The sequence below is a fragment of the Scomber scombrus genome, chromosome 21 (genome assembly GCF_963691925.1).
Source record: "Scomber scombrus chromosome 21, fScoSco1.1, whole genome shotgun sequence".
NCBI lineage: Eukaryota > Metazoa > Chordata > Actinopteri > Scombriformes > Scombridae > Scomber > Scomber scombrus.
Window position 1 is genome coordinate 14,948,490 of NC_084990.1, and position 25,130 is coordinate 14,973,619.

General features: G+C 39.0%; 1 protein-coding gene across 1 annotated transcript; it reads right to left on the reverse strand.

The window, feature by feature from the left end:
- Positions 1–210: 210 nt before the first annotated feature.
- On the reverse strand, positions 211–25,068 carry LOC134003205 (SH3 and cysteine-rich domain-containing protein 2-like). The gene is made up of 11 exons (XM_062442337.1): positions 24,979–25,068; positions 12,756–13,125; positions 11,186–11,280; positions 6,029–6,113; positions 5,562–5,674; positions 5,357–5,420; positions 4,154–4,209; positions 3,927–4,015; positions 1,980–2,031; positions 587–724; positions 211–309 (listed from the first exon to the last, which is right to left on the reverse strand). Exons 1-11 carry the CDS (start codon positions 25,066–25,068, stop codon positions 211–213), a joined length of 1,251 nt encoding a protein of 416 aa, XP_062298321.1.
- Positions 25,069–25,130: the final 62 nt, after the last annotated feature.

Sequence of the window (25,130 nt, forward strand, 5' to 3'; positions counted from 1 at the left end):
GAACTCTAAAGAAGTCCCCTCCTTTATGTCTTAACCTTTAAAACCTTCTGCAGTAAAAAGCAAAGTTGTGGGCATCTCCTCAAGCTGTCAATTCACTTTTGGAGGGGAGGAGGTGGGTGGCGCACAGTGAGGTTTCAGGTAAACACTCCTGAGTATTCCTCCGTCATCGTGAACTTTATTAGCAAACTGAGGGGTCGAGGAGAGCTGTCATCATATTTCTAGCAGACACTTCACAGGGACCAAGCCTCTTTTCTTCCCGCTGCTGAGCCGTAGAAAACTGTCAGTCTCCTCATTTTTCCCCACACAGATCTGCAGGAGAGAGGGGAGTGGGTGAGAAAGGGGAGATGGGAGCGTGGAGCAGGAGGAGGGGCAAGTGACATTCAGTATTGTGAGAGAGTTTTTGGACTGAGGCTAAAAGTGAGCTGCATTGGGAAGCCATAACATGCTGTCCTCTGTAATCTCAGCAGTTTTCTGCATGAATTTGCATACATTTTTTATGTATTCAGTGTGTGTGTGTGTGTGTGTGTGTGTGTGTGTGTGTGTGTGTGTGAGCGAGTGATAAACAGTGTATTTTATGCGCGTTCACCTGGGCCTCTTTCACAGTCATCTCGCCTTTGTCTCGGTTACCATGGAAACCAGCCGTGACCTTCCACACCCGCTCACTGGGGCGAACCCGCTGCACAAAGTTGGCCGGGAAAAATCCCACCTTGTCTCTGCTTTTCCCCTGGTAAACATGAGCAAACACACACACATACACAAACACACTGTTAGTCTTTGACAGATATACATAGATTTTTTTTTTTAACCCATTTAGGAAAAAAAAAGAAATGGTCACTAATTACTCGTTTTGAATCGTGGTACACAGTGGAAGAACTACAGGACTTCTTATTGTCTGAGTAAAATGTATCCTCTGTGAAATGAGCCACAATTTGCTTCATTGTTGACAACTACTATACTTTCTTTCATTTCAACACAAACAGAAGAACATGACACAAGCAGCTAATTCAGTCCTTGTCCCACTTCATATAATTAGATTCTCTGTGTTTTTGTTTACTGGACCATTTGCCTGAATATGCATCACATTTATTTCACAATAAAAAAACTGAATTTGAATAAACTATCACAATTAGCAGAAAAATTAAAATAAAGACTGCTTTTGTTCCCTAATTAGCAACATCAGACCAAAAAGCATCTGTATTTGTGGAGCACTAATCCCCCATTATTCGCTTTAGAGACGCTGTCCAAAGGCGTTCAAAGCCAATGGGGGCTGGAGTCACATGAGATGTTGGTTCTTTCACATTAAGCAATGTTTACACAGAAATGGCACTACATTTCTGTGGGTGTAATTGCCAGTTATCTATAAAGAAATGTGTATGTATTTGACATTTAAATCACCCCCATTATAGTGTGCAAATGTTACCAGAAGCATTTGAGTATGAACTGTCCAAGAGTAAACTAGACAGTTCAATTGTCTTATTTTTGTTAAATAATCAGGTTCGAACTAAAAAAAATAAAAAAAATAAACAAAATAAAACAAAAAAACATTTACTCTGACAAAATGCTTATCTGCAGCCCGTTTATGAAAATGGATAATCTGGTACTTTTCCCTGGTGTTTTGTTCATGTAAAGACCCATCTGTCCTTTGGCAGGTGAAGGTTAAGTTCTTCAGCTGCCTTATTAAACACCAACTGCAATCTGTCTTATTCCTCTTTTCCTCTCCATGCTAACTAGCTCTGCTAACACCCACAACTGCTGTCCTTCAATCACACCCACCAGCTCCTTAGTCTTACTGTCTCTGAACAGATGAGCTTTGGATGGAGGAGTCAACTGATTCTATTACCACTTAACTGAAGGCCGCATGTTTGTAACATCTATTCAATCTTCACTTGAGCACTTGCTTAGTAGGAGGAATTACGTAAATGAAAGAAAGCAATAAAGAATAGGAATTGTAATGACTTTTAAATGTTTTCATAGCCCACCTTCCACCAGTCTTCGTTGGAGTCATCTGTGACTTGAACTCTGTCGCCCGGCCTAGAGCAAAAACATTCAGACAAAGTGCTTACAGAGGCAACTTGTACATGATTATTTAAGCATTTATGAGCATCCGCAATCCCAATCTGGCCTGCTGTTTCCTGCTAACTGTTAGCTTCCTATTTAGTCTACAGAACATGAAACTATTTTCACATCTAACTCTTGGCATAAAACCAAACTTACTCTTAAAAATGTCAAACCAGTCTTATCGCAGGAAAATGTCATAGTTGCATTACAATCAGCGATTAATAACTTTTACATTAAGTAATGTTTCAGAATTGAAACATTGTACTGCAAGAGGAAGAGAAATTACTATAATGAACAAGTTATTTCTCAGTATTTCTCCTGAGGAACTTCTCCCATGTGACTGCTAGTATGGCAACAGGCTTGTTTGGTTTTTTACTCATTGTAAACAAACACTTTTGACTACATTTAAATTACACCTTATCTTTAGTGGGTGTAAGTAAGTATCTTAACTATTTTGTCTGACATACCCCCACAGCCTTGTCAGATGAAGTTGAAGTTCATCAACACCATGAATGTGTTCATTTGAAATTACTTCAAACTGAATGTTATTTGAAACTATTAATTATATAAAACAATAATATTCTCATACAATTTAACAGTCCATGTTTAGGTTAGTTTGCATTTGTACAGCTACCAGATGTGATTGGTAATCAGTAGACATTTCAGTCATTTGACTTTTGACTATTTCAGCTATTTGATACTTTTAACTAACTATATTAACCATATATGATACATTTAGCTATTTTAGCTAAATATTTCAATAGTTTAATACATTTAGGTAACTACAACTACTAAAACTACTAATACAGTATATTTGATACATCTAGCCATTTCAACCTTATCTGTTATTGTTAGCAAACTATTTAAAAAGCATGTGGTATCTTTTCTATTCAGTTTCAGCTGTTTGATACTTTTAGCTAATTATTTCAACAATGTCTGATTTAGCTATTTCAACTATTTATATTAGCTAAATATTTAAACAGTTTGATACATTTCGCTAACTATGTCAACTACAGCATATATGATACATTTAGCTATTAAGCTAGTTATTTTTCACAAACTATTTCATCTCGTGTAATACATTTAGCTTACTATCTCAGCGATGTCAGAAACATATGTGGTAACTATCTGTTAGCTACCTATTTCACACATAGATACATTTAGTGGTTTCAACCTATTTTTTATTGTTTATTGATTACTTTTAGCTATTTCATCATGTATCCCTACCTATCTATTCTTACAGTTTAAACTTATAGCTAAGTATTTCAATTATTTAAGTTTGAAAATCAGGCTATAGTGGACATGTAACCTTTGTAGCATGGTTGAAGTTGCTATAACATTTTTCTGACTTCTTGTTCTCTTGTTTTATGTATGCTACATTAAATGTCACACGGAAATGAGTTATTTTCTGTTGAGAATGGATTGCTTTGTCCTCATGAAGAGATGCCTCTTCTTGCACAGACGCATCCTCCAGATTACTGGTGGGTGTCATACCACACTCAGCAGTTTCCTACACCTACTAACACACAAAGACTATTTTTTTTCTGTCACACACTCAACGCAGCTGTTTGTCCTTCCCAGCCTCCCAGCACGCTCCCTTCCTCCTCCAAACCTGAACCCTGCAACCCCCTATGATCATCCTGCTGAGGAGGCAGATGGTGTGTGAGTGTCAATGAAAGTTCGGCTGGGTACACACTTCTTCTCTCTCACCTGATCTCCACACACACACACACACACACACACACACACACACACACACACACACACACACACACACACACACACACACACACACACACACACACACACACACACACACACACACACACACACACACACACACACACACACACACACACAGGACTGACTGTAGTTCCAAGTCGTTCTTCTCCTGAGGCAAGAACTTGTAGAGTGCCACATAGGTGTGGATGGGGTGAACCTCTACCCGCTTGGGAGTCTGAAATAAAGAAAGATGGCGAGAAATGCTCATGTGGAAATCTGAAACTGAGTGAAAAGGATTTTTGAAGGGGGCTGACAGAGTGCAGCTTTGCCAAGAAAGACAAGCTAAAAGAAAAGAGAAATGCTGACTACACACCTTTAGGCTGACCCTGTCTTCTGAATCAGCCTTCTCGCTTTCAGGAGGGGTGAGCACTGGAGAGACAGACACATGAACACAAGGAAAGAGGGAGAAACAGAGAAAAGAAATGGGAGGGAAATATGAGAGTGAATGTGTGAGAAAAAGAAATGGAGAGGGGGAAAGAGTGTTGGTGCAAGAGAAAGAGAGGAGAGGAAGACACAGAGAGCGAAGTCATGTCACTTTGCAGCAAACAGAAGGAAGGCCAAAGCCAAGGTCATTTTCTGTAAAGTGGCAGCAGTACAAACAGAGATGATCCCCTCTCCTGGGACTAAAGACTGAGAGGGAAAGTACTGGGTAGAGAACACACACACACACTCCCACACAGTAGCTATAGTGTACTGTGTGTGGTTAATGTAATTATTTAACAGTCCAACATTTAGCTTGTATTGCTCCTTTACAACAAGTATATCACATTGTGGAAAGACCCTAAACATCTGTACTTCAACTGCCAGGGAAAAATAGTGTATTCTATGTAAAATAAAGTTTTCTGTAAAGTTCCATACACTGAAACTGTTCTTTTTCCTGAAATTTAATAAAGGGCTTGGGAGGAAGGTTTCACCAAACAAACCCCCAAGCTATTTATGATGAATTTTTCTGACAAATTACATTATTTTTATTGTGACTCAAACACACTGACATTTAACAGCAAAGAATATATTAACTGTAAACAGCAGCTGTGTTTTCCGTTTTCAAAAATGCTTGCTTGATTAATCAATTTCCTCTGATGGGGAAATGAACTGCAGAAAAGGAGGAAATACAAATGTTTCCACTAACATCTCTCTTACTACACCAGAATGCAGTACAGCAACAGCTTACATTGTTCTGGATCTAAATAAATATCCAACAACTTAAACACTGTTTGTGTTGATTTGGACACCTGGACCTAGCCACCATTGCATCATTCGTCCTAAACTGACTTACTATGACTAGAAAACCAGTAAAACCATTTTACAGTTTTTAAAAGCCTGATAAAATGTAAACATTGCCACTAAATTAGGAATAGATGAGGCAGGTTAGGGGAAACCACAATATGCAGTTATTGACCACAACTCACCTTTAATGCACTGGCCATAACAAAAGAAAGATATTATTAGGAACACTGAAATACTATGGGGTTCATCTTCAAAGCTATAAAATACAATGAAATCAAGAAGGACTTACTTCCTGGGATAGTTTCCTCTTCAGCTATAGGCTGGTTCTCTATCCTGTCTTGCACGTTTTCTACCTATAATAAAGACATGTTTGCAGCCAGCAATGTCAACAGCATTCTTAGTATGATTGTAGTCGACATGAATTTATGTGAATGACTGGGGTTGTCTGTGTATTTTATGTGTCTGTGTATTTTATGTGTGTGTTTGTTTTATACCTCATGACAGGGCGACTCTGAGATACTGCTGAAGCTGGAGCGACTCATCTGAGCCAGCGATGTCCCATAGCGCAGTGCCTCATACACAGGGTCAACAATGCCATTATCTGCTTCTACACAGCCAGACAAAATGGAACAGAGCAACATATGTGCAATTTTATAGCTGACACTATACTGAAACACACACTTGCATTTACACACACACACACACACACACACACACACACACACACACACACACACACACACACACACACACACACACACACACACACACACACACACACACACACACACACACACACACACACACACACACACACACACACACACACACACACACACACACACACACACATTGACCTGTCAGACATCAATGGCTCAAGGCCACAGACAAGGTGATAACTCATCCTAAGAATCCAGTTGTTTGATGCTGTGATAAATCAGCCAGTGGCTCCATCACTCACCCTGAGCAGCAGGAGCTTCTCTGACCACACCCAGTGGATCGCTGGTTAGCAGAGGAGAGCTAAAGTTTCTCTTAAAAGCTCCTGTCTGACAGGCGTGCAGAGAGATGGGGAGACAGAGAGGCGAAAGGATAGGACAGGGATAACAGGGGAAGGAGAAATGTTATTTGAAGCGGAAAAAGACAACTAGGGCAGATGTTTTGCTGTAAGACAATACCTGTATGATTTTATCTGGGGAAAGTGCAGCTACAGTTTCTGTGATGAAAGCTGAATAGCTGAAAAGGTTTTCCAGCTCAACTGAAATCTCTAACAAATAACTGTTGTGGAAGTGTAGTACAAGTCAAAAAGTTTGGACACCTTCTCATTCAAGAGAGTGGGAATGTGTGTCTAACCTTTTGGCACGGTCCTGAATACTAATGTATGCTATGCAATGAAGGCTATCAGTATGAGACAGGATGTAAGCCGATAATATTTGTCGAGTGCAACGATAATGCCTATTCTCCAGCTTGAGCTCCTTTACCTTACTCTTTGCTAAACTATAATGAATGTCCGACAACTGCCAAGCATTGAAGTTAAATTGCTAATGTAGTGTAGTTGTAAAGGAAACAAATTAATACTACTACTTTATATATTTTTATGTCAAGCTGTGTTTTAGTTTTTCATGTGAGCCCTACAATATATGGACAGCAGGAGGAAGAAGAGAAATTACAACAAATGAGGTTGTAGTTTGGTACTTCTACTCTAAAAGACAGTTTAACAGAAGTGGGAAAAAAAAGCCTTTGACACACTTTTCCATCTTGATTCTTGACATATTTAAGTGAGATCAGCTGATATGATCTACCACTGTATTATTATTACCCACTCTCGGTGGCAATGATACACTCACCATGAATTTGAGTGAATGAATCTCTGAAGAAATTTCCCCAGGCGCTGTATGCCCAATGAAGCATGACTAAACTTTTTCTCATCTCCCTTTCAGCAAATTTATCTACATGGTCCAAGTGTTTAACACCACAAAGGCCCTTCACTGTCAGACTAGAGACGATCAACCAGTGCAGATCAGGTAATGTACAACCTTTGATATCTGATTCTGTTTCTTTATTTAGCCCGAGAAATATGTTTAGCTACAGTACGTGACTCATCAGTCTAATAGACAACATCACAAAGTCCTGTTTTTGACAGAGGAGCTGTGATGAATCTGTTCTATCCTCTCTGAATAGAAACCAGTTACAAAGATAGTATCTCAGCTTTATTTCATCTCAGCATCTCTTTTTATATCTGGTCAAAGTGCTACATGCTGAAAAAAACATGCCATAAAAAAAATGTCTCAAAAGTTATTTTTCTGCCGTAATGCTGCTTGAATTCAGCAGCATTTAACTGCTGAGCTTCATTTAAATCATATGAATATGATAAAACAGCATTTTCTGGACCACATATTATTATGGAGGCGAAAATATATAAAACTTGCCACTTTGTCACTCAGCCTGACCTCAGGAAAGGCAATGTTTTTATTACTTTACATAAAAGGTATTTCACACGCATGCCACATCATGATACATCACCATCAATGAATGGAGACATTTCACTTTGGTGCAGCATTAACACTTTTGAACATGTTGTGCGCCTATCATCAACGATGTCTGCTAGTGAAGTAAAGGAATATATTTATATAAAGGAAATACATCAAAATGACTGCCATGACAATTTGACTGATCTAGTGAGCATAGACCTTCTGCAAAGTACAAAAGTCATCCAAAAGTCAAATGGGTCAATGACGTATAAGGATTTTCAACAACTCAATTTTAAATAATAAAAACAAGCATATCTAATGCAGTAGTTCAAACATTCAGAATGTTGTGTACCTGACAATTCATATTACAATTTGAAAGTGATTTTAGTGGGGGTTTCTCAAGATTAATTGGCACTGGCCTGAAAAAAAAGTCATTTGGTGCGACCATGATTCATCTTGAAATGTCTTATATAAATAAAAGACCATCATTTACAAAGATTTAAAAAAAAAATGCAAATACTTTGTTTCCAAACACTTTATATTACTGAAAACTTGTAAAAAAAGATGTGAAGCGTGTTAAGTAAATTAATTTATTTCAAGATGAATCGTGGTCGCACCACATGACTCTTTTTAGAGGCCAGTGCCAATTAATCTTGAAAAACCCACTAAAATCACTTAATTTCAAATGTATAATATGGAGCTTCAGGTACACAACATTCTGAATGTTTGAACTACTGCATTAGATATGCTTGTTTTTATTATTCTACAATTGAGTTGTTCTAAATCCTTATACGTCATTGACCCAAATATCACTTTAAGGTATGGAAGAAATGTGATGGCGGCATTCACGACTGACTGACAGGAATTTGCCCAGAATCTCTTCTTCGTCCCTTTTCTTAGGGAACACAAACTTAACCTCTGAATAACACTGAAATGACTCCATATCCATTTCATAAGAGTTGTGTCATATTTGAAACTAATAATGCAATGATAATAAGGGGAGTGATTGGGAGTGATAAGAAGTGATTTGATGCCATTATAAAATGAGCAGTTATTACAGCTATAAACAGCTTTAAAAGCACTTCTGCCCATTTAGAAAATCCCACAGGTGCTCTGATACATACCTATGTACAGATGACAATGCATACAACTCCAAGTGTCTTTCAATTTGTGTTGTTATTTTCCTGAATACTGCTTTCATTATCATTGTTTTAATCTATTTGTGTCCTGTGTTTCCTGCGGAGCACTTTGTCACAAACAAAGGATGCCTCTGTAAACAAACTTGGCAAATGCTTCACTTACTGTTGGATTATGCTAATTAATGAGTGGCAATTGCCCTCATCTTCTCTGCCAGGGCTCCAATTTGAATCAAGCTGTTGTGTTCAGAACTGGAGGTAGATAAATTATTTTCTCATCATCAGAAACTTTGAATCTTCCCTTTCGCACCCAGACAAATTACATCTCAAGGTATCGGCAGCGGTTACTGTACAGCATGACTGAACAAATCTTGAAATTCAAGTGAAGAGACAAGCCGATATTTCAGTTTTGCTCAGTTGAGATCCACAGAGAGCAAGATTAGACTCTGACCTCTGAGATTTAACAGAGGAGATTCACACAAAGTCTGCTGAGGATGGGTGTGTATAGCGTTCCCAGAGAGGCACTTATTTAATGCAGTGCTCAGCTTTAATCAAACTATAATACATCTTTAAGTTTAATTAACTTTGATTTGCAAAGGGTTGTCATGATTCCAAAGTCATTTAAAGCTGCTTGATTTTGAGGATATTTTAAAGCCATTTGTCATATATGGCTGCACTCGGCAAATGGGCTGAGAGCGAGCCAGAAGAAGTGCAGTCATCAATATTCTTCTTTTTTTTTTTTTGTCTGTTATTACACTACTTTACATAAATGCAAGCTTGTGCAAGCTGTGCCTTAGTCACACCAAGATGGCCTGCTCCTCCTGCTCTTCACTGGACTCGGGTGCTTAGCGGCCACTTTGCTCTTTTCTCCCTGCAGTAGCCACATTACAACTCTGTCTGACCTGAAGTCATCCCAGCAGTCAGACTGGCACTTCTACTCAGCAAATCAAGTTTCCTCCACCCGTCACAAGGATTAAATTTATTCTTGCTGTTGTCTGACTATTTCTGTCATTTCTTTATCAACATCAGCACATTTATTGCTCAAATCAGCTCTACGTTCCAATATTTTTTTGCATTTCCGTTAAAGTTCAAATGATGCATCAATATGCCATGAAATGAGCAATTACAGAGCTTTTACTAAAATTCCAACAATTTATTTGCACTCAAAACCTTTGTGCGTTGCTGTAACTTCACATTAGTTACGAGTCTGTGAACCCCCGACCTTGAGTTATGTAGGTGTGTAAAGAAGTAGCCTCGAGCTCCATCCAGTTTCTGTAAAATACCTAATACTTGCTTTGATGAATGTGCAATGATCGAAAAGGACACTGCCGAAGGCTTGGCGAGAGCCTGCCGTGTCATATCCTCCAGGGATTTTGTGTGCCTCAAACACACTGAATTTCACACTGAATTAGCCAGACCAGCTGGTACAGGGAGATATTGATTTTCTGACAGAGTTGAGAGGGGAGGAAGGAAATGTAGCACCCAGACAAGAGGGAGGAAGAGAGGAGGGAGTTATGTGAGAGGAGCAGCAGAGGTGTGAGGAAAGGACAAAAAGGCTGAGTGAAAAAATGTTGGGACCTGGACTTAAACTTTATTAGTATCATGCTCCTTAGCTTTTTGTTCCTCTTAAGGCATTTATAGTTGGAAGATAATTCTATCCCATCGCTTCCCTTTCACACATCTGCCAGTGTCTTAGTCTACTTTGCAAAGCCCTGGTCAATTCACATTCCATTTATAACCACTACCTTTTTTGTCTCTGCTGGTTTAAAAAGGGATTTATCCTCTTTTAACAAGAAGGGGGCTTTGAGGCTAAGCATATTACAAGGACTAAAGGCTATGCCAACTGACTGAGAGACAATTACAGCATCCAGATGCAGTTTAATTCTGCTGACACAATGCAGTCTGTGTTAGTCTCTGGCCTAAATAGAACTCATACATTTTCAGTCAATTACTTGAGTACTAGTAGTAGTAGTAGTATTACTGACTACTGTGGCTTTTACTACTGGTAGGAAACTGAGTAAAGCCTACAAGACTAGTCACCCTAATCCTGTGATTGAACAATTTGTCCAATCAAAAGTGGTCTGACTTGTAATTACTTCTACAAGTCAGTGACAGTGATAATTAAACTTTAATACCAACACATGATCATAAAAAAAGTCACTTTTTTAGATAAGTTAACTAAATGCTTCACTAACACAAGAAAAAAAGCAAGAGACTGCTCAAAAAAACTGAATGATCAGTGAGGTTAACTGTGTTGCACTTGAGGTAAATCATTATTGTTGGACCTTATACTAATAGTTAGTTATTAGCAAGTACCTGTATGTATGTCGCTGCAGTCTCACTGACCATGTCATGAATCCAGACATACTTCGGAGTCAAGTATCAAGCCAAGTTCCAGGCACAAACTGTGTGTTACCCTTTACTTTATGTGGGTAGTAAGGTGTAACTGTTACATAAAGGTGCATAGTGTGTGATAGTGAGAGTTGATGATAAGTCAGACTGAAGTGATCTTACCTTGCCATTACAGGGCTGCTGGGAGAGCTCGGACGAGCACCAGAGGTGGGCCGCCACCTTACAGGCTTTACAACGCAGCCCCTGCTTGGAGTTCCCTGCATGGACACGGACATTTACTGTTAAGATAAATCCCTGCTGCAAACATCAGTAAGTTGTGTTATACGGTATATATAGAAGTATACTACAAGTATAATAACAACATCTTTCAAGCTGAAAAAACTACTGTTAATTGTTGTGGTCTGATGTCTGATTATTGCAAATTTGCATTTTACTTTCCTGTTTCCGATTATCATTTGCAAATCATGTTGGTTGACTATTGTAGGGATTGGATGGTTTGCAATTATAGTTATTTTTACAATAAAAAAGATGAGAGCTGTTCGACTTTCCTGGCCTGATAGTCAGACTGAATTTCTGTTTCATTTTCAATTCATTATTTATTCAATTTAAACTGCTGCAAAAAAAATAGTAGTGTGGGTGACAATTTTGTTGTTTAGAACTAGGCTTCCACACTCCAAAGATATTTTGTGACTGACAGCAACTTTACGATGCTTTATTTTTGAAAAGTAGAGAATTTCTAAAGCATTTACCAAAATGTATTTCAAATGAATTTGGGAAAAATATGATTTATTTGATAGATCATTCCAAAACAAGTATTACAATGAGCTATACTAGTCATTAAACCACGACAGATAAACATTTCAAACCATTTAAAATAGTGAAGTTTAAAACACTAGACCTTATAGGCCACACCAATGAAATCATAATACGCTCTAAGGAAGGCATCTGCAGTTTGCCAGTTATTATGAATTTCAGAATATGGGCCCTGAACATAATCATCACAATGCCAATGGCTTTCAAAGTTAATTTTCTGGTTATAAAACTGGTTATGAACTCCTAAATTCCTGGAATCAGTCACATATAATGTAGCAATTCAATTGTATTACAATTTGGAGGCTGTAAATGACCACATAGATTTTTTACTGGTGACTAAAAATTTTAGAAAGTGAGCTGGCCTGTCTAACAGATTCGCTTTTACGAACAGTGCTGTTGAGAAATGTCCACATACCAATTGTAGCACACGTCAATACATCTCCCAGTGGAAGTATGTTAATAGCACACAAGATTGGACTGCAGTCAGTGCTGTCAATAATTGTCATTGGGGACCATTTTCTGCTGAGAATAATCTTGATGCTAACTGTCCACAGTGAGATTTGTGGATTATCATGCCTAATGATCTGCAGTAATCCTTTGAGAACCACACGCACACCACAAGTCCCGGGGGCAGAGACATCAAGTCATGTGCAAATAAAACCCTAAAAGTATCTACATGGCTTGATACCAAAAGGGGGTAAGAGGGAAATGGGTTTATTTGTGAATTGGGTGAGGTTTCTCTTCAAATCTGATGTTACAGAAAGCACATTTTAACTATATTTGCACAGTGCTAAAATATACTTAAATTCAGCCAGATTTCTGCATTTTGAGACCTTCAGTAAAGAAACCACCAGCAACATGCATTAAAACGAAAGGTAAATATGGGGATTTTTACTGCTCTTAAAGCACAATTACCCACCTTGGATCATGTGTTTGCATCGCTGGCAGTTGGTAGGCCTACGGAAGACGTGCTCCTGGAAACAGTGTGTCTTGACAGGCTGCAGCGCCTGAGACTTTTGCTGGATATTGCAGGTCAGTGAAAGTGAGGGACTGATGGAAGGTGAGTGCGACGACAGTGACAGGTTGGGACTGATAGACGGAGAAAGGGAGGGAGATCGCTCGTAGGCCAGGGGAGACTCAGAAAGGGGGGGAAGAGATGGAGCAGGTGGAGGTGTGGTAATAAGGGTGGAGGGTGGGCGTGAGTCACCATTGCTGCGCTGGAAAAAGTTGTCCATACTCTTGCTGCGCATTACTGATTTGAAGGACAGGGAGCGCTTCAGTCGCTGCAGCTGAAAGACAAAGCGGAGAAGAAGTAGTTTAGATGACTTTCCATAATGAAGACATGACACATTACCACCAGTTCCAGGAGAACTGTGATAGAAGGGGTCCAACATCACAATAACATTCCCTGTAAAAGTTAGAGCAGTATTGGTCATTTCCGGAGAAAAATACTTGCAGATTTTCAAGTGACCATTGACAATATAAAGTAGGAACAACACAACTGACCTTTGAAATCACCAAAAAGTGTTCAGCTCGAGGGGATGTGCAGTGTTTGAAAAAGTCATTGTATTAAAATACAGTCTGTTAGCTCTACCCTCTGACCGTCCTTGCACTACCAGGCTAGCTTCTGATCTTCTATGTTCAGCTTTTTCCCCACCTTACTTTGCCATCCCTTGCGAATCCACTTGAGTCAATACCCCTTAAAATTCACGTTTGATTAGTTTTATTGAGCGGCCTGCACCTTTGCATTTGATGCTGTCAGTGATGCACTCCAAACACTGTGTTTATCTTTCACTCTGCCTGCCTCCCCCTCCCACATGCTTGCCATCCTGTGCTCTCGGCTGCAGTAAAGGTCAGGAGTAGTTTTTGTTAAGTTCGGGAATTTTCCTAGTGGGCTGGTCTTGTGAGGGCTGGGTTTCCCCCCCCAGCATAATACAGCCTCTGTAATAGCAGGTAGCTGCTGACAACACAACTAAAAGTAGCACTTGGGCGGTTAATATCTAGCACTCATTAAAAGAAGCAGTTGCTGCCGAAACATGGATAGAAAGAGAAAACCTGTGGTTGGCAGTGTAGAGAAGGTGTGCCAAAAAAGAAAAAGGTTTTGAAAGCTGACGCTGCAAACTGTGTTAAGATGACAGATTTATTTAAGCAGTGTGCAGGTGATAGTGAGGACTGTAGCGAAGAGTCAGAAACATCAAATAGGAATGAGCAGGGAGCAAATGCCTTATCATGCTTGCATGCTGTGTGTCGTCAACTAATTAAATGAACTAACTAAAGAACAAAATGTTGTTGTTGGGGTGTGACATGCAACAAAGGACCTCCGGCCGGGATTCGAACCGGGGTCGGCTACGTACGTGGCATGCGTTCTAACCACTCGACCACCTGTGCGCCATTATTGAATGTTATTGTGTGACTATGACGTAAATGAGAGCACAATACATTATTCATACAATCAGGCTGGATTACTTAGTTACAGTTATTATTGTTGCATTACAAGGTTCATGGCAAGTATGTTGCATAATACACCACATATGTATTTGTCTATGTCAAGGTTGGACTATTCATCATGAATTTTATGAATACACCATATTTGATGCTGATGTCAGATTCTGATGTCTGTCTCATGCATTTTTAACAAACAGATGAACCTGAGTCAGATAGTGAAAGTTTTGAGGACGTCTTTGCAGGAACCTTCACGGAGACAGGTATGTGGCGACTGGCCAGTGCCACCAAACAATAAAGTTTAAAAGTAATTGAAGCATAGATACGTTTTCTGTGGTCTTACTGATTGAATACAACTAATAACTGGTCCTCTGGAAGATTCGGTTGCAGAGTCAGAAAGGAAGAGGTTTGATACAAACATGTTGTGTCAGTTTGAATTTGTTGTATTACATTGGGGCTGCTAGACAGCAAATTCCTGGGCTGCTTTCTGTTACCAGTCCGCCCCTGAAAAAGGAGACCTGGTAATGACAAACAATTACTGGGACGTAGAGTTATGGGATCCAATATATGGAAATAATAATAACTGCTGCAAACTCATACATCAAAAGAATGGCCTACAGAATGAGGGCAAGGATGATATAGAGACTGAAGAGTACCTCACCAATTTACACAGAGCTCATTTAGCTGTCTATGTTAGTGACAGGGCAGCAAACATTGTTTGTAGACCTTCCATAAACATCAATATTGTACATGCATATTTATTTCTGGATTCATGGACAGTTTCTTTTTTGTGGCATTAACTTGTAGTGGCGTAGCAAATAGTGTTCTACTGCAATAAAAGGAACTTAACACAACAGTAAAACTTGATGTTTTATATCACTGTTTAAATGTATGCTTATGTGGAGGAGATAGCATCCTCATCATGCCTTTGAAAGCCACTGTATCGTCCATCTGCACTCCTTCGCAGGAAATTCAATCAATAGCATCGAGCAGGTTCCTCTTTTTCTTCTTTAAGCCACAGATTCACAGATGCCAATTAGTTTGAGTGATGAAAAGAGTTCTCTCTGTTGACCCATTAGTGAGTGCCTCTCATAAATGTTTCCTACAGGGAGCTGAGTCCATGCTTTCCTTAATGGCCTTTTCTTGGCTCGACTAGTGGACCATTCAGTAATGGATGGTCCTCTCTATTAGATTTTTAGTTTTTTTTTTTTAACTCAGCTGACTTTGTTAATCTTATTTGTGGTGAAGGCCAATCTTTGCTACAATTCTGAGGGAAAAAGAACAACTTTCTCAAGCACAAACTGGGCAACACATGACCGATACAATCAATAGCTTAAAATGCCTCCCTGAGCTTTTACAAAGATTAAACAAACAAAGAAACGGGGATAAAACCGAGGCTAATAGGGACATAAAGGAATACTGGCTAGTTTAATGCCACATTTATTTTGTAAGTAGTATAAGAGGGTCAAATCATCAAAAGTGGGGGCGCTCCAACTGTATCTGCAAAATTCCTGTAATTGTATCCCGTTAAGTTTAAGCATTAAAAGATTTCATAAAAAAGTGTTTTATGACTGCTCTCAGTTTTCTGCTTTGGGCACTTTGACACTTATAGAATTATGCTATGTGGTCAAAAGTATGTACACCAGGAGGTTGGTGTCCATTTGTCTTCCAATTAAAGGACATCATAATGCTACAGCATACAATGATCTTTTACAATGATTTAGTCCAGTTTCATTATGACAATTTTAGTCATTTGAAAGCAATTTGAATTGCACCAACATGTATGAAAGGTGCTGTCAAATAAGCATTTGAGTGATTGATTGGCCAGCACAGATCTTCGACCTCAATGCCATCAAAAACTTTATGGGATGAATTGAGTAATGTCTCTAATGTCACCAAACATCAGTGCCTGACCTCACTGACGCTCTTGTGGCTGAATAGGAGTAAATCCCTGCTGCCAAAATTGGGTGGAAAGCCTTGCCAAAAAAGTGGAGGCTGTTATAGGAGCAGATAAATGCCTGCAGTTTCAGAATGAGATGTTCAACAATCACATATGGTTGTATTGTTTGGGTGTCCATCTTGTTTTGCATATTCTTTTTGCCAAGTAGAACAGATATCGGACTGTTGAAGGACCAAAGTCAGTTCACAACACTCCGACAGTCTGTATAACCATGGACTGTAATGTCAAACTACTGCATAACAGCCATATATGCAACCATTTCCAAAGGGGTTTGATAGGCTCATTCACATTAGCAGAACCGGTGCATTCGAATTTCAGTGTGGTAAAGTCTATGGAGACTATAAATCCTGTTGGAGGGATGTGATCCTAAAACCATAGTTTAACCTCACATAGCTGGGCAAGTTTCTTTGGGAAAACATTAAATGCATACAGGTATTCAGATTTAGATACAGGTATTTCAGAAGTACTATTACAACAAAAGGTATCATTGTAGGGCTGCAACTAACAATTATTTTCATTTATCAGAAAATTATTTACTCGATCAATTGTTTTGTCTATTAAATTGTCAGAAAATACTGAAAATGGGCATTATAACTTCCAAGAGAAAGTGCTTACATCTTTAACACCTATTTTGTCCAAAAACTGGAAGATATTCAGTTTATTATCATGTGTGACAAAGAAAAGCATTAAGCCATCACATTTGAGAAGCTTAAACCAGAAATATTTTGGTATATTTGCTTTAAAAAATTAATTATGTTTTGATTATCAAAATTTTTGTAGATTAATTTTCTGTTTATCAACTAATTGATTGAGTATTCATTGCAGCTTTATATATATATATTATAACAGCACTAGCTTTTCAAATTTGTGAGCTCCAGAGCAACAGTATTTATTATCTACTGTATATGTGGCTTTGTGTTTAAAATTTTGCTCTGAGTATAGCTGCTGTTCATAAATACGAAGAAATTAAAATGAGCTTCACTGTGTTTTCTTACACCAGATAACTTCCTCCCCTGAAAACAGAGCAGAATCAAAAGCAGAGCTCTAATGAATGCAAATCTCTATTTCTCCATAGCACTATTTTCTCTCTCTGTAAGGGGTTTGAAAAGTCTATTTATGGATCACAGAACTGGAGACCCGTCACACTCTGAACTAGTGACAGCAATTAGCTCATCACAGTGCGTGTAGATGTGTACTAGAACAGACTGTGGTTTGAGGAAGACGATGAAGGAAGGAATAAGAGAAAAGTACGAAGGCCGTGAAAGAAAGCGAGGAAAAAACGCTGCAGACAGAAACAAGGAAAAGAAAATGGTCAGAGAGTGAAGAGAGTGAAAGATACAGTGAAACATCCCACCATCACAATCAACCCCCCTTGTCTTTAAAACTCCACAATGCACCAGGGCTTTTCTTTATCAGCCCTCTGACAGACAAACAGTACAGTGGGGCAGAGCACACGTCTATGCTTTGTTCTTTGGTCCGTTTGAAAATGAGCACAGAGCGTAAAGATGTTTGGTGAAGGCTTCTATAAATAGACTGTCGTGGAGATGCCTGGATAAATTAATGATTAAGAAGTGGGGGGTGGGAGTTCACAGAAAATGCAGGTGAAAGGCGAAAAGCGAAAAGTCATCTTTGTGCCACTAGTATCCAGTGTCTCTCTTTTTCTGCACTATATATGTCCTATTGTACAGTCAGGATTGCGGCACAAATGCAATTTCTATCAGACACTTCTATCAAAGAACTGACCAATTAAAGCAAATGGTAAAATACAGCTAGATTTGGCTTCTTTGAGTAAACGCTACTCTCAAAAAACCAGAGCAGTAACAAGGACTCTAATAAAAATATGTGAACATCTTAGTTAAATTAACAGCACCAAACATACCACATTTGGAGGAGGTTAATATGAATGAATATGATTGGACATTACTAGTGACGCACCTGTGAATAAGCCAGTGATTGTGACGCATTTATTAAACAGTTGGTGCTAATCAACCGGTACATGTGTGACTTCAGCGCTGCACCTGAATGAACATGATATGCTTCATGTCATAACAGGTGATGCAGTGAGGTGGCAACACAAGTTTAACGATTTATTTAGAATGTTTTGTTTTTGGCCATTCAACACACACTCCTGACCATTGTGCCTTGTTATGTTTGAAACCCTAGATCCTACATTTTCTGGATCAGGTACTGTGCAGAAATATGCATATGACCACTTAACATGCTGCATTCATAAACCTAGTTTGGACAAAAAAGTGCTTGTTTTATCCTTGGTCAGGCATATCAATCATCCTTGAATAGTTCCACAGCTGTGTTTGTGTCCTTGTACATGGCTATTATTTAGCAGTATAGTGTATGTTGTAAGACCCCTATTTATGATGAAACATGAGTGAGCCAAATATGCTGAATAATCTTATATTTGTTAATCTTATTCCTACAATATTATTGGGCAGTTTGCATGAAAGTATATACATCTCCATATTTCTCTTGTTTCTTCATGAAAAATGCCACGTGTGTTATGTCAGAAACCAGATCTATAATGGTCTTCTATCATGCCATGCTTGCAGAGGCCTTATGTGCAGCTGGGACTCAGCTGAACAACTAACTCCACAGTGTCTGCCTAATCTTGTACACAACATGCCTGGCTCATGCATGTTTGTCATGGAATCTCTAGCTGCTCATGATACTCAAAGCGTTATTGAACACAGTGACACTTAATTAAGTTTGGCATTCTTCTTAAAGTGACCACAGTTTTGAATTAAAGATGACCTCATTAGGCGTTGTTCCAGCTGGAAGTTGTTGGGTAAAAAGTGCACCTCCTGAAATGACCTTTTGTGCAAATGGAAAGTTTTAATGCTTCACTGCCCAAGCTGTCCTGCTGCACACTGGGCTTGGAACAAATTGACAACTTCCTGGAACAGAACAAAACCGACAGTTTAACTGCAGCTTTCTCAGTGCTAGATAGATCTCCTCTGTCTCTGTATATTAAAGGGCTTTTAAGTAGCTTTTGCATTATGCATTTCATATTCTTCCAAAAAAGCACCTGTGAGAGCTGAGGTCATTACAATTGTTACTAATGTCAATTTCCTTAAAGAAAAAAAACAAAGTCAGATGTAATGGCATTTACTTTTATGAGAAACTGTTACAGCAGCTCAGGGGGTTCATTTAATATTTTACAGGCATGACTCACTGAACTTTTACTGTAATACATAGCAAATCATTGTCACGTCAAAACTTTATTACTCAAGAGGTTATAGATCATAAAGATTATAGATTTAGGATTACAAACTTGGTGATAAGGCATTTAGTTTAAGGATTGTACACATGGGAAAGAAAACGTGAAATGAACCTTAAGAACCTGAGGTTTCAATCTAACCACTTACATTAAATCTTAGTATCTTAGATGGAAGAAAAGGTGTAAATCAAGATACATTTTTCTCTTATGCTCCTTTCTTTGTCACATTTACAGCTCTGTGTGTGGCTGTTGTTTTTTAAGGCTGTGATGAGCCTCGTGCCAGTGAATACTTCTGCCTGCTCGAGTGTGCAGCAAAAGAAGCTTGCATTTCCAAATCCAGCCGTTTAAAAGGCTTAACTGCATAAGGAGCTTTTGTAGCTTGCATTACTGCAGGTGACTGCCACAACAGCTCTTTGATGTTCACACAATGGTGAAAGAACACTTATTGGGGTGCGCATAAGAACAATTTGATTACGTTTTGATGGTATTTTCACTTTAAGACACAACACACAAAATTAATGAAATGTGATATTCTGGGCAGAATATATTCTACAGCAAGATTTACAATTATCACAAAAGGAGAAAGGTGACTCCATTTTTAGTTTTATATTTAAATGTGCACATTAAAGTCAATAATGTCAGTCACCTTGTTTCACTATTCATTTTTTGTGTTTGTCTTCATCTTAAAAGCTTACAGTTAACTGAGGGTTGTTCAATTGTTTTCCCCATTAAAGTGATTTTTTTCCCTTATCACGGGTCTAAGGATAGAGGTGCTGTTTCACTTTACAAATTGTAAAGCTCCCTAGGGCAAATTTGGGATTTGGGATATCCAAAGAAACTGACTTGACCTGACTTAAAAGAGGAGAGAGAAAAAGTGGGATGTTCAGAGTGCAGGATGAGATCATCTTCATTATTGTATTCAAAGCATAACCTACTTTACTGACTAGAAGGTAAATAGGGTTTAATGTAAATGAAGAAATTCCTCTATAGATGATTTATTCTATATTCTTAGAGAGAGAGAGAGAGATTCAATGTACAAAAATAATTTAATCTTAACTGTTAAATGCTCTTTTACAAACAATAATGTGCTAGCAGAATGCTCTTGAAGAGTAGATAGCCCATTTACAACCTAGTTGCTAAGCAACACAAGCTCTTTTTAAGTTATGACTCGTGTTTATACACTAATCGTTCATTCAGTCTTACAGTCAAAGGTGAACATTTTTCAGGTGTTATCAAGGTGAGTGTGCCATTCAGAGCTGAGGATCAGAACTTTTATTTTTTCCACTCCATTACATCAACTTTGCCTTTTATAAAGAAAATAACCTCAGAGGTTCACTGTCAATGAAGCAGCAACCTGAGGTCAGTACTAAACAAAGTCCATTATCCCCAACAGAGCCAGCTCTTACCCTGACACTGCACATGGGGCTCTGCTGGATCAGCAGCATTTTGGAACTCAATCAAGGACAGTAATTCAGTGACATTATCATTAATCAAAACGGTGCTGGGTGAACGATGGATCAATGCAGTGTGACACCGGGAAAAAGGAAAAGTTTCAGCTTGTATTCTGTAATGAATAAAACATTCTGGATTTCATTCCTCTCTTTTTCTATCCTTTGCAAGTTTTCTGTTGTTGTAAGTATCCATCTTTCACTGTGTGCCTGTCTATCTGTCTATCTGTAAGCTTTCATCCGTTTTCTGTACAGACTAGTTTGTTTTTTAAGTTCAGTGATGCAAGTCAATCATTCCGGCAGGAGAAACATATTTTTTGTCAGAAGTTAGTTGACTGAGAGATGCATCTTCCTGCCATAGAGAAGAAACAATCACAAGGAGGCAGAATAGACTTAGTTCCAAAATGTCATTTACACATATAATCACATTAGTAAAGCTCTGCAGTCTCATTTGCTTCTAAAGGGAGTTTCTTCACCATCTGACATTCAGAAGTTAACCAAGAGGAAAACTCTATTGAAAGGAACAAAAACAATATCATTTTCATTGTATAATGATTTGCTTCCCAAGCTGTAAAAAAATACAAATTGGATGTTTCGCATGTTTGCATAGTTTGAGAATTAAAACTGAAGATAAGAAAGGTGGAAAATGGAGAAGTCTTAATCATCAACCCTGGCAACCCTGGTCTTGCATAATTCTCAGACAATGAAGAGACCGTGAAGAAGTGTCTGTTCACTGTCACTCACATCTTCTTTCCGGTCTAGCCTCTTCTCTTCTCTTTTGTCGTTTCTTATCTCCTCTTCAGCAGGTTTCTCATATCCATGTACTGTACCCCTCTTTTTCTCTGTCTCTGTCATGACCCCTCGCTGGCTATCCTATTTTTAAATCGCTCTTATTCTTTCGAGCACTCAGGCAGCCATCAGCAGCCAGTCACTCTCTCCAGAAAGTGAAGCGGAAAGCTGTGAGGAATGGTAAACGGTAATTGTACCGCACTTATATAGCGCCTTTCTAGTCTTCTGACCACTCAAAGCATTCTTACAATACAAGCCACATTTACCTATTCACACACACACACACTGATGGTAGCAAGCTCCCACGCAGGGTGCTGGCACAGCCACCAGGAGCAATTTGGGGTTCATTTTGACCAAGATATCTTGCCCACACATTTCCACATGTGGAGTGGAGGAGCCGAGAATCGAACCGCCGATCTTCTAATTAGTGGACGAGCTTCTCTGACTCCTGAACCACAGCCGCCCCCGACAGCTGAAGACGATGCGAGAAATGAACAAATAATTAGAGAAAATGGACATAAAGAGAGGTGAAGTGCAGGTGCGCTTCGCCAAGCCACGTCTCAGGTTTCATTTTAAATGGGGAAACAGTCAATAGAAAAATAAATTGGAAATATGTACTGTAAGTCTAGAGCTGGAATTTAATTAGATAAGTAGAGGATAATGCAGGCTGATAAGGAAGTTAGTGGAAAGAACAGCAAAAGGAGGAGGGCTCAGAGAAGTGAGCGTGAAGGGCAAAAAGAGAGAAAAAGCACTGCCATCATTTCACCTCATAAAAACGTCTTTGTGTTGGCGGACGATGTGATGAGCCGTGTGAAGGCCCTGCCAACCGGAGCACAGCAGCACACCGCATTATCAGCATTTACACCCACTTGTCTTTTGTAAATATCAAACTTTATGCAGCGGCTGATTCTCATTTCCTCCACCACTGAACAACGTAGAGCCTAACCGTTGCTTTGTCTTTCCAAAGTTCATCTACAGCTCCATTCCTCACTTAATGCGAGACACTTCATTGGCATGTGCTCCAAGTGATTAGAGTGGAATAATAATATTTTCGGAGCTATCACCTTGCCCTTAGGTGGAGGTGGAATAGCTATCTGCTCCACTGTCACAGTCTCTATTAGAAGCACTTGAGAAAGCTGGTAGGCTCACTTAGCGCTGTAATAAATACTTTGAGAGCTGAGGGACAGTGGGGAGACAGAGGGGGAGAGATGAAGGAGAGGTTGATGAAGAGATGAGAAAGCCTTCAGAGAGAGGCATTAAGAGGAACTGAGAGAGGGGAAGATGACAACAGAAGAGGGAAAGAAAAATTTAACCAAATGAATAGAGCAATACGTACTGTAGAAATGAGAATATTGAGAGTGACAGAAAGAAACAAGTGGACCTCTAGAGATATCCTCGAGCACACTGCTCTAAGAGAGAAGGGTAAGTTTCACCAAAACCAAGTTGTAACATGCATTTAATCTTCACCACCCTCATCTCGTCTTCATTTTTCTTCTGCAGGATGCGGAGTGGTCGCTGCTGCCGGCGGGGGCTTGGCAAACACAGAGCTACACGGCTGACGCAGCTTGGAGGATTGTTTCCTCCCAGTTCTGTTTTGTCTGGGCAGCCATTTGTGTGAATTATGACCCAGCCCCTAGCTAGACACAGCAAACATCTGCTAGCCGATTTGCTCATAAATTCACACAGCACCTTAACGCCCACCATCCATTGTCTTGTCTACAGTCATATTGAATGAACAAGAGTACGGCCCTGCCAGGCTCATTCCAGGCCCCTGTGGTGATGACCAGAAATGTGATTTGCTGCTGCAATTAAGGCTGTTCTTCACACTCATTTGTTAATGTTAAAAAATAATTGTGCGGCAGGAGATTTAGGTCAATAACTTGCTCAAAAGATCCTCAGTTTGAAGTTTCTGATGGAGAGGAATGCATGTAAGAAATAGAAAGATCACAAATAACAAGCCCATCTTTCTTTAAAAAAAACTCACCCAAAACTGGATTACCAACTGGGGCCCAAGAACTACAGGGCCCCAAGAACTGGAGGTTTACTGTGTGTCAGCTGATTTATGCCAATTTAATTGAAAATTTGTTTAAAAATATGCACCACTACAGCATAATACTCTACTGACATAATAAAGGCCATAAGGTTAATCTTGCTTTGCTTCTTAATCTTGAGACCAAATCTACTTTTACACCTTAATTTAACTTATAGTTTACTTAACCTGTATATAACTAGGAAAGCACCATTTAGGTTGGCAACCTTTTTTGCAAAGATGACTTGGCAAAGAAAACAGCACAAAAAGTTGCAAACAAAACAATACAAAAACCAGCAACAGATAAAGAAAACAGGTAATATCACTAAAAGGCTAAATGTAAACTAAGAGCAGAGACAACAATAATGAATCACTTACAATATACATACAATATTCTTAAAGATATCAGTTTCATCAATCTATATTTCTTTTTCAGACTATCCCAAGTGGCAGAAGCAGAAAACGTGAAGGATATCAGATATAATGTATATCTTGTGATTTGGGATATTGATTTCAAGATGAACTCAAGATGGAAGATATGTTACATATTTCTAAATCAATGTGTTCAGTCAAAATTGCTCCACAGCTAACCAGGTTATAATCTAGCAGAGAAAGCAAAGAACTATATGAATTGTGTGGAGAGTAGGGGGAAAATGTGGGATTAGCACCTCACTTTTTACCTGGGCCACCATACCAAATTAATCCAACAATGTGTGCAATGTTTCCATGATGCTTTTTTCTGAGCAAGAGGATACACGACCACCAAAGGTACAAGCTCATAACTCCACTGGCATAATACTGTATATACTAAATATTTAGGATGCTTTCTATAAATGAAGAAGCACTATCTTCCTGCATCTCATTCTCTGATAATAATAGTCTTTATCTGAGTTCATTTCATGTCTCTAACCTTTTTTGCATTCACTACACATGCAACAGAGAGCACACACACCTTCATGTAATCTCTGCCCCCTACCTCTCAGGTCAGGGTAGGTACAAGAATTACAGAGGCTTAGGGTTGTTATGTAAGACCTGCAGACGCCACAGAATTAAACTCGTAAAGAAAGAAAACAAGCTTTGTCAAACTCCCCTTTAAAATGATTATGGTATAAAAATAAACCAACCTAAAGCTGGAATAAGGATGAATTTAGCTATAAATTAACTTAAGAAATCCATTGCTTCAGTTTCAATAACCTATTATCTAGTCGTCGTATACAGTAATACACACAGGTGTACTGTTACCTTTGATTCAGGTTGGCTGGGCACGGTCGCCTGCGGTCGGTGCAGGTCCCGGTTTTGTGGTTCGTTCTCCTTCTCGCTGATTTCCGTCATCTCCGGTCAAAAAAATGCTCCTTCAACAGCAAACACTGAAGCACACTGATAAGTCCACGGCG

Excerpts from the sequence above, each read along its gene's own strand:
- LOC134003205 (XM_062442337.1), bottom strand. The coding sequence starts at position 25,068 with ATGACGGAAATCAGCGAGAAGGAGAACGAACCACAAAACCGGGACCTG. Across the intron at positions 5,421-5,561 it reads CAGAGTCGCCCTGTCATGAG|GTAGAAAACGTGCAAGACAG; the intron begins GTATAAAACAAA and ends TCTTTATTATAG. Across the intron at positions 2,032-3,926 it reads AAGAACGACTTGGAACTACA|GCCGGGCGACAGAGTTCAAG; the intron begins GTCAGTCCTGTG and ends TTTTTGCTCTAG.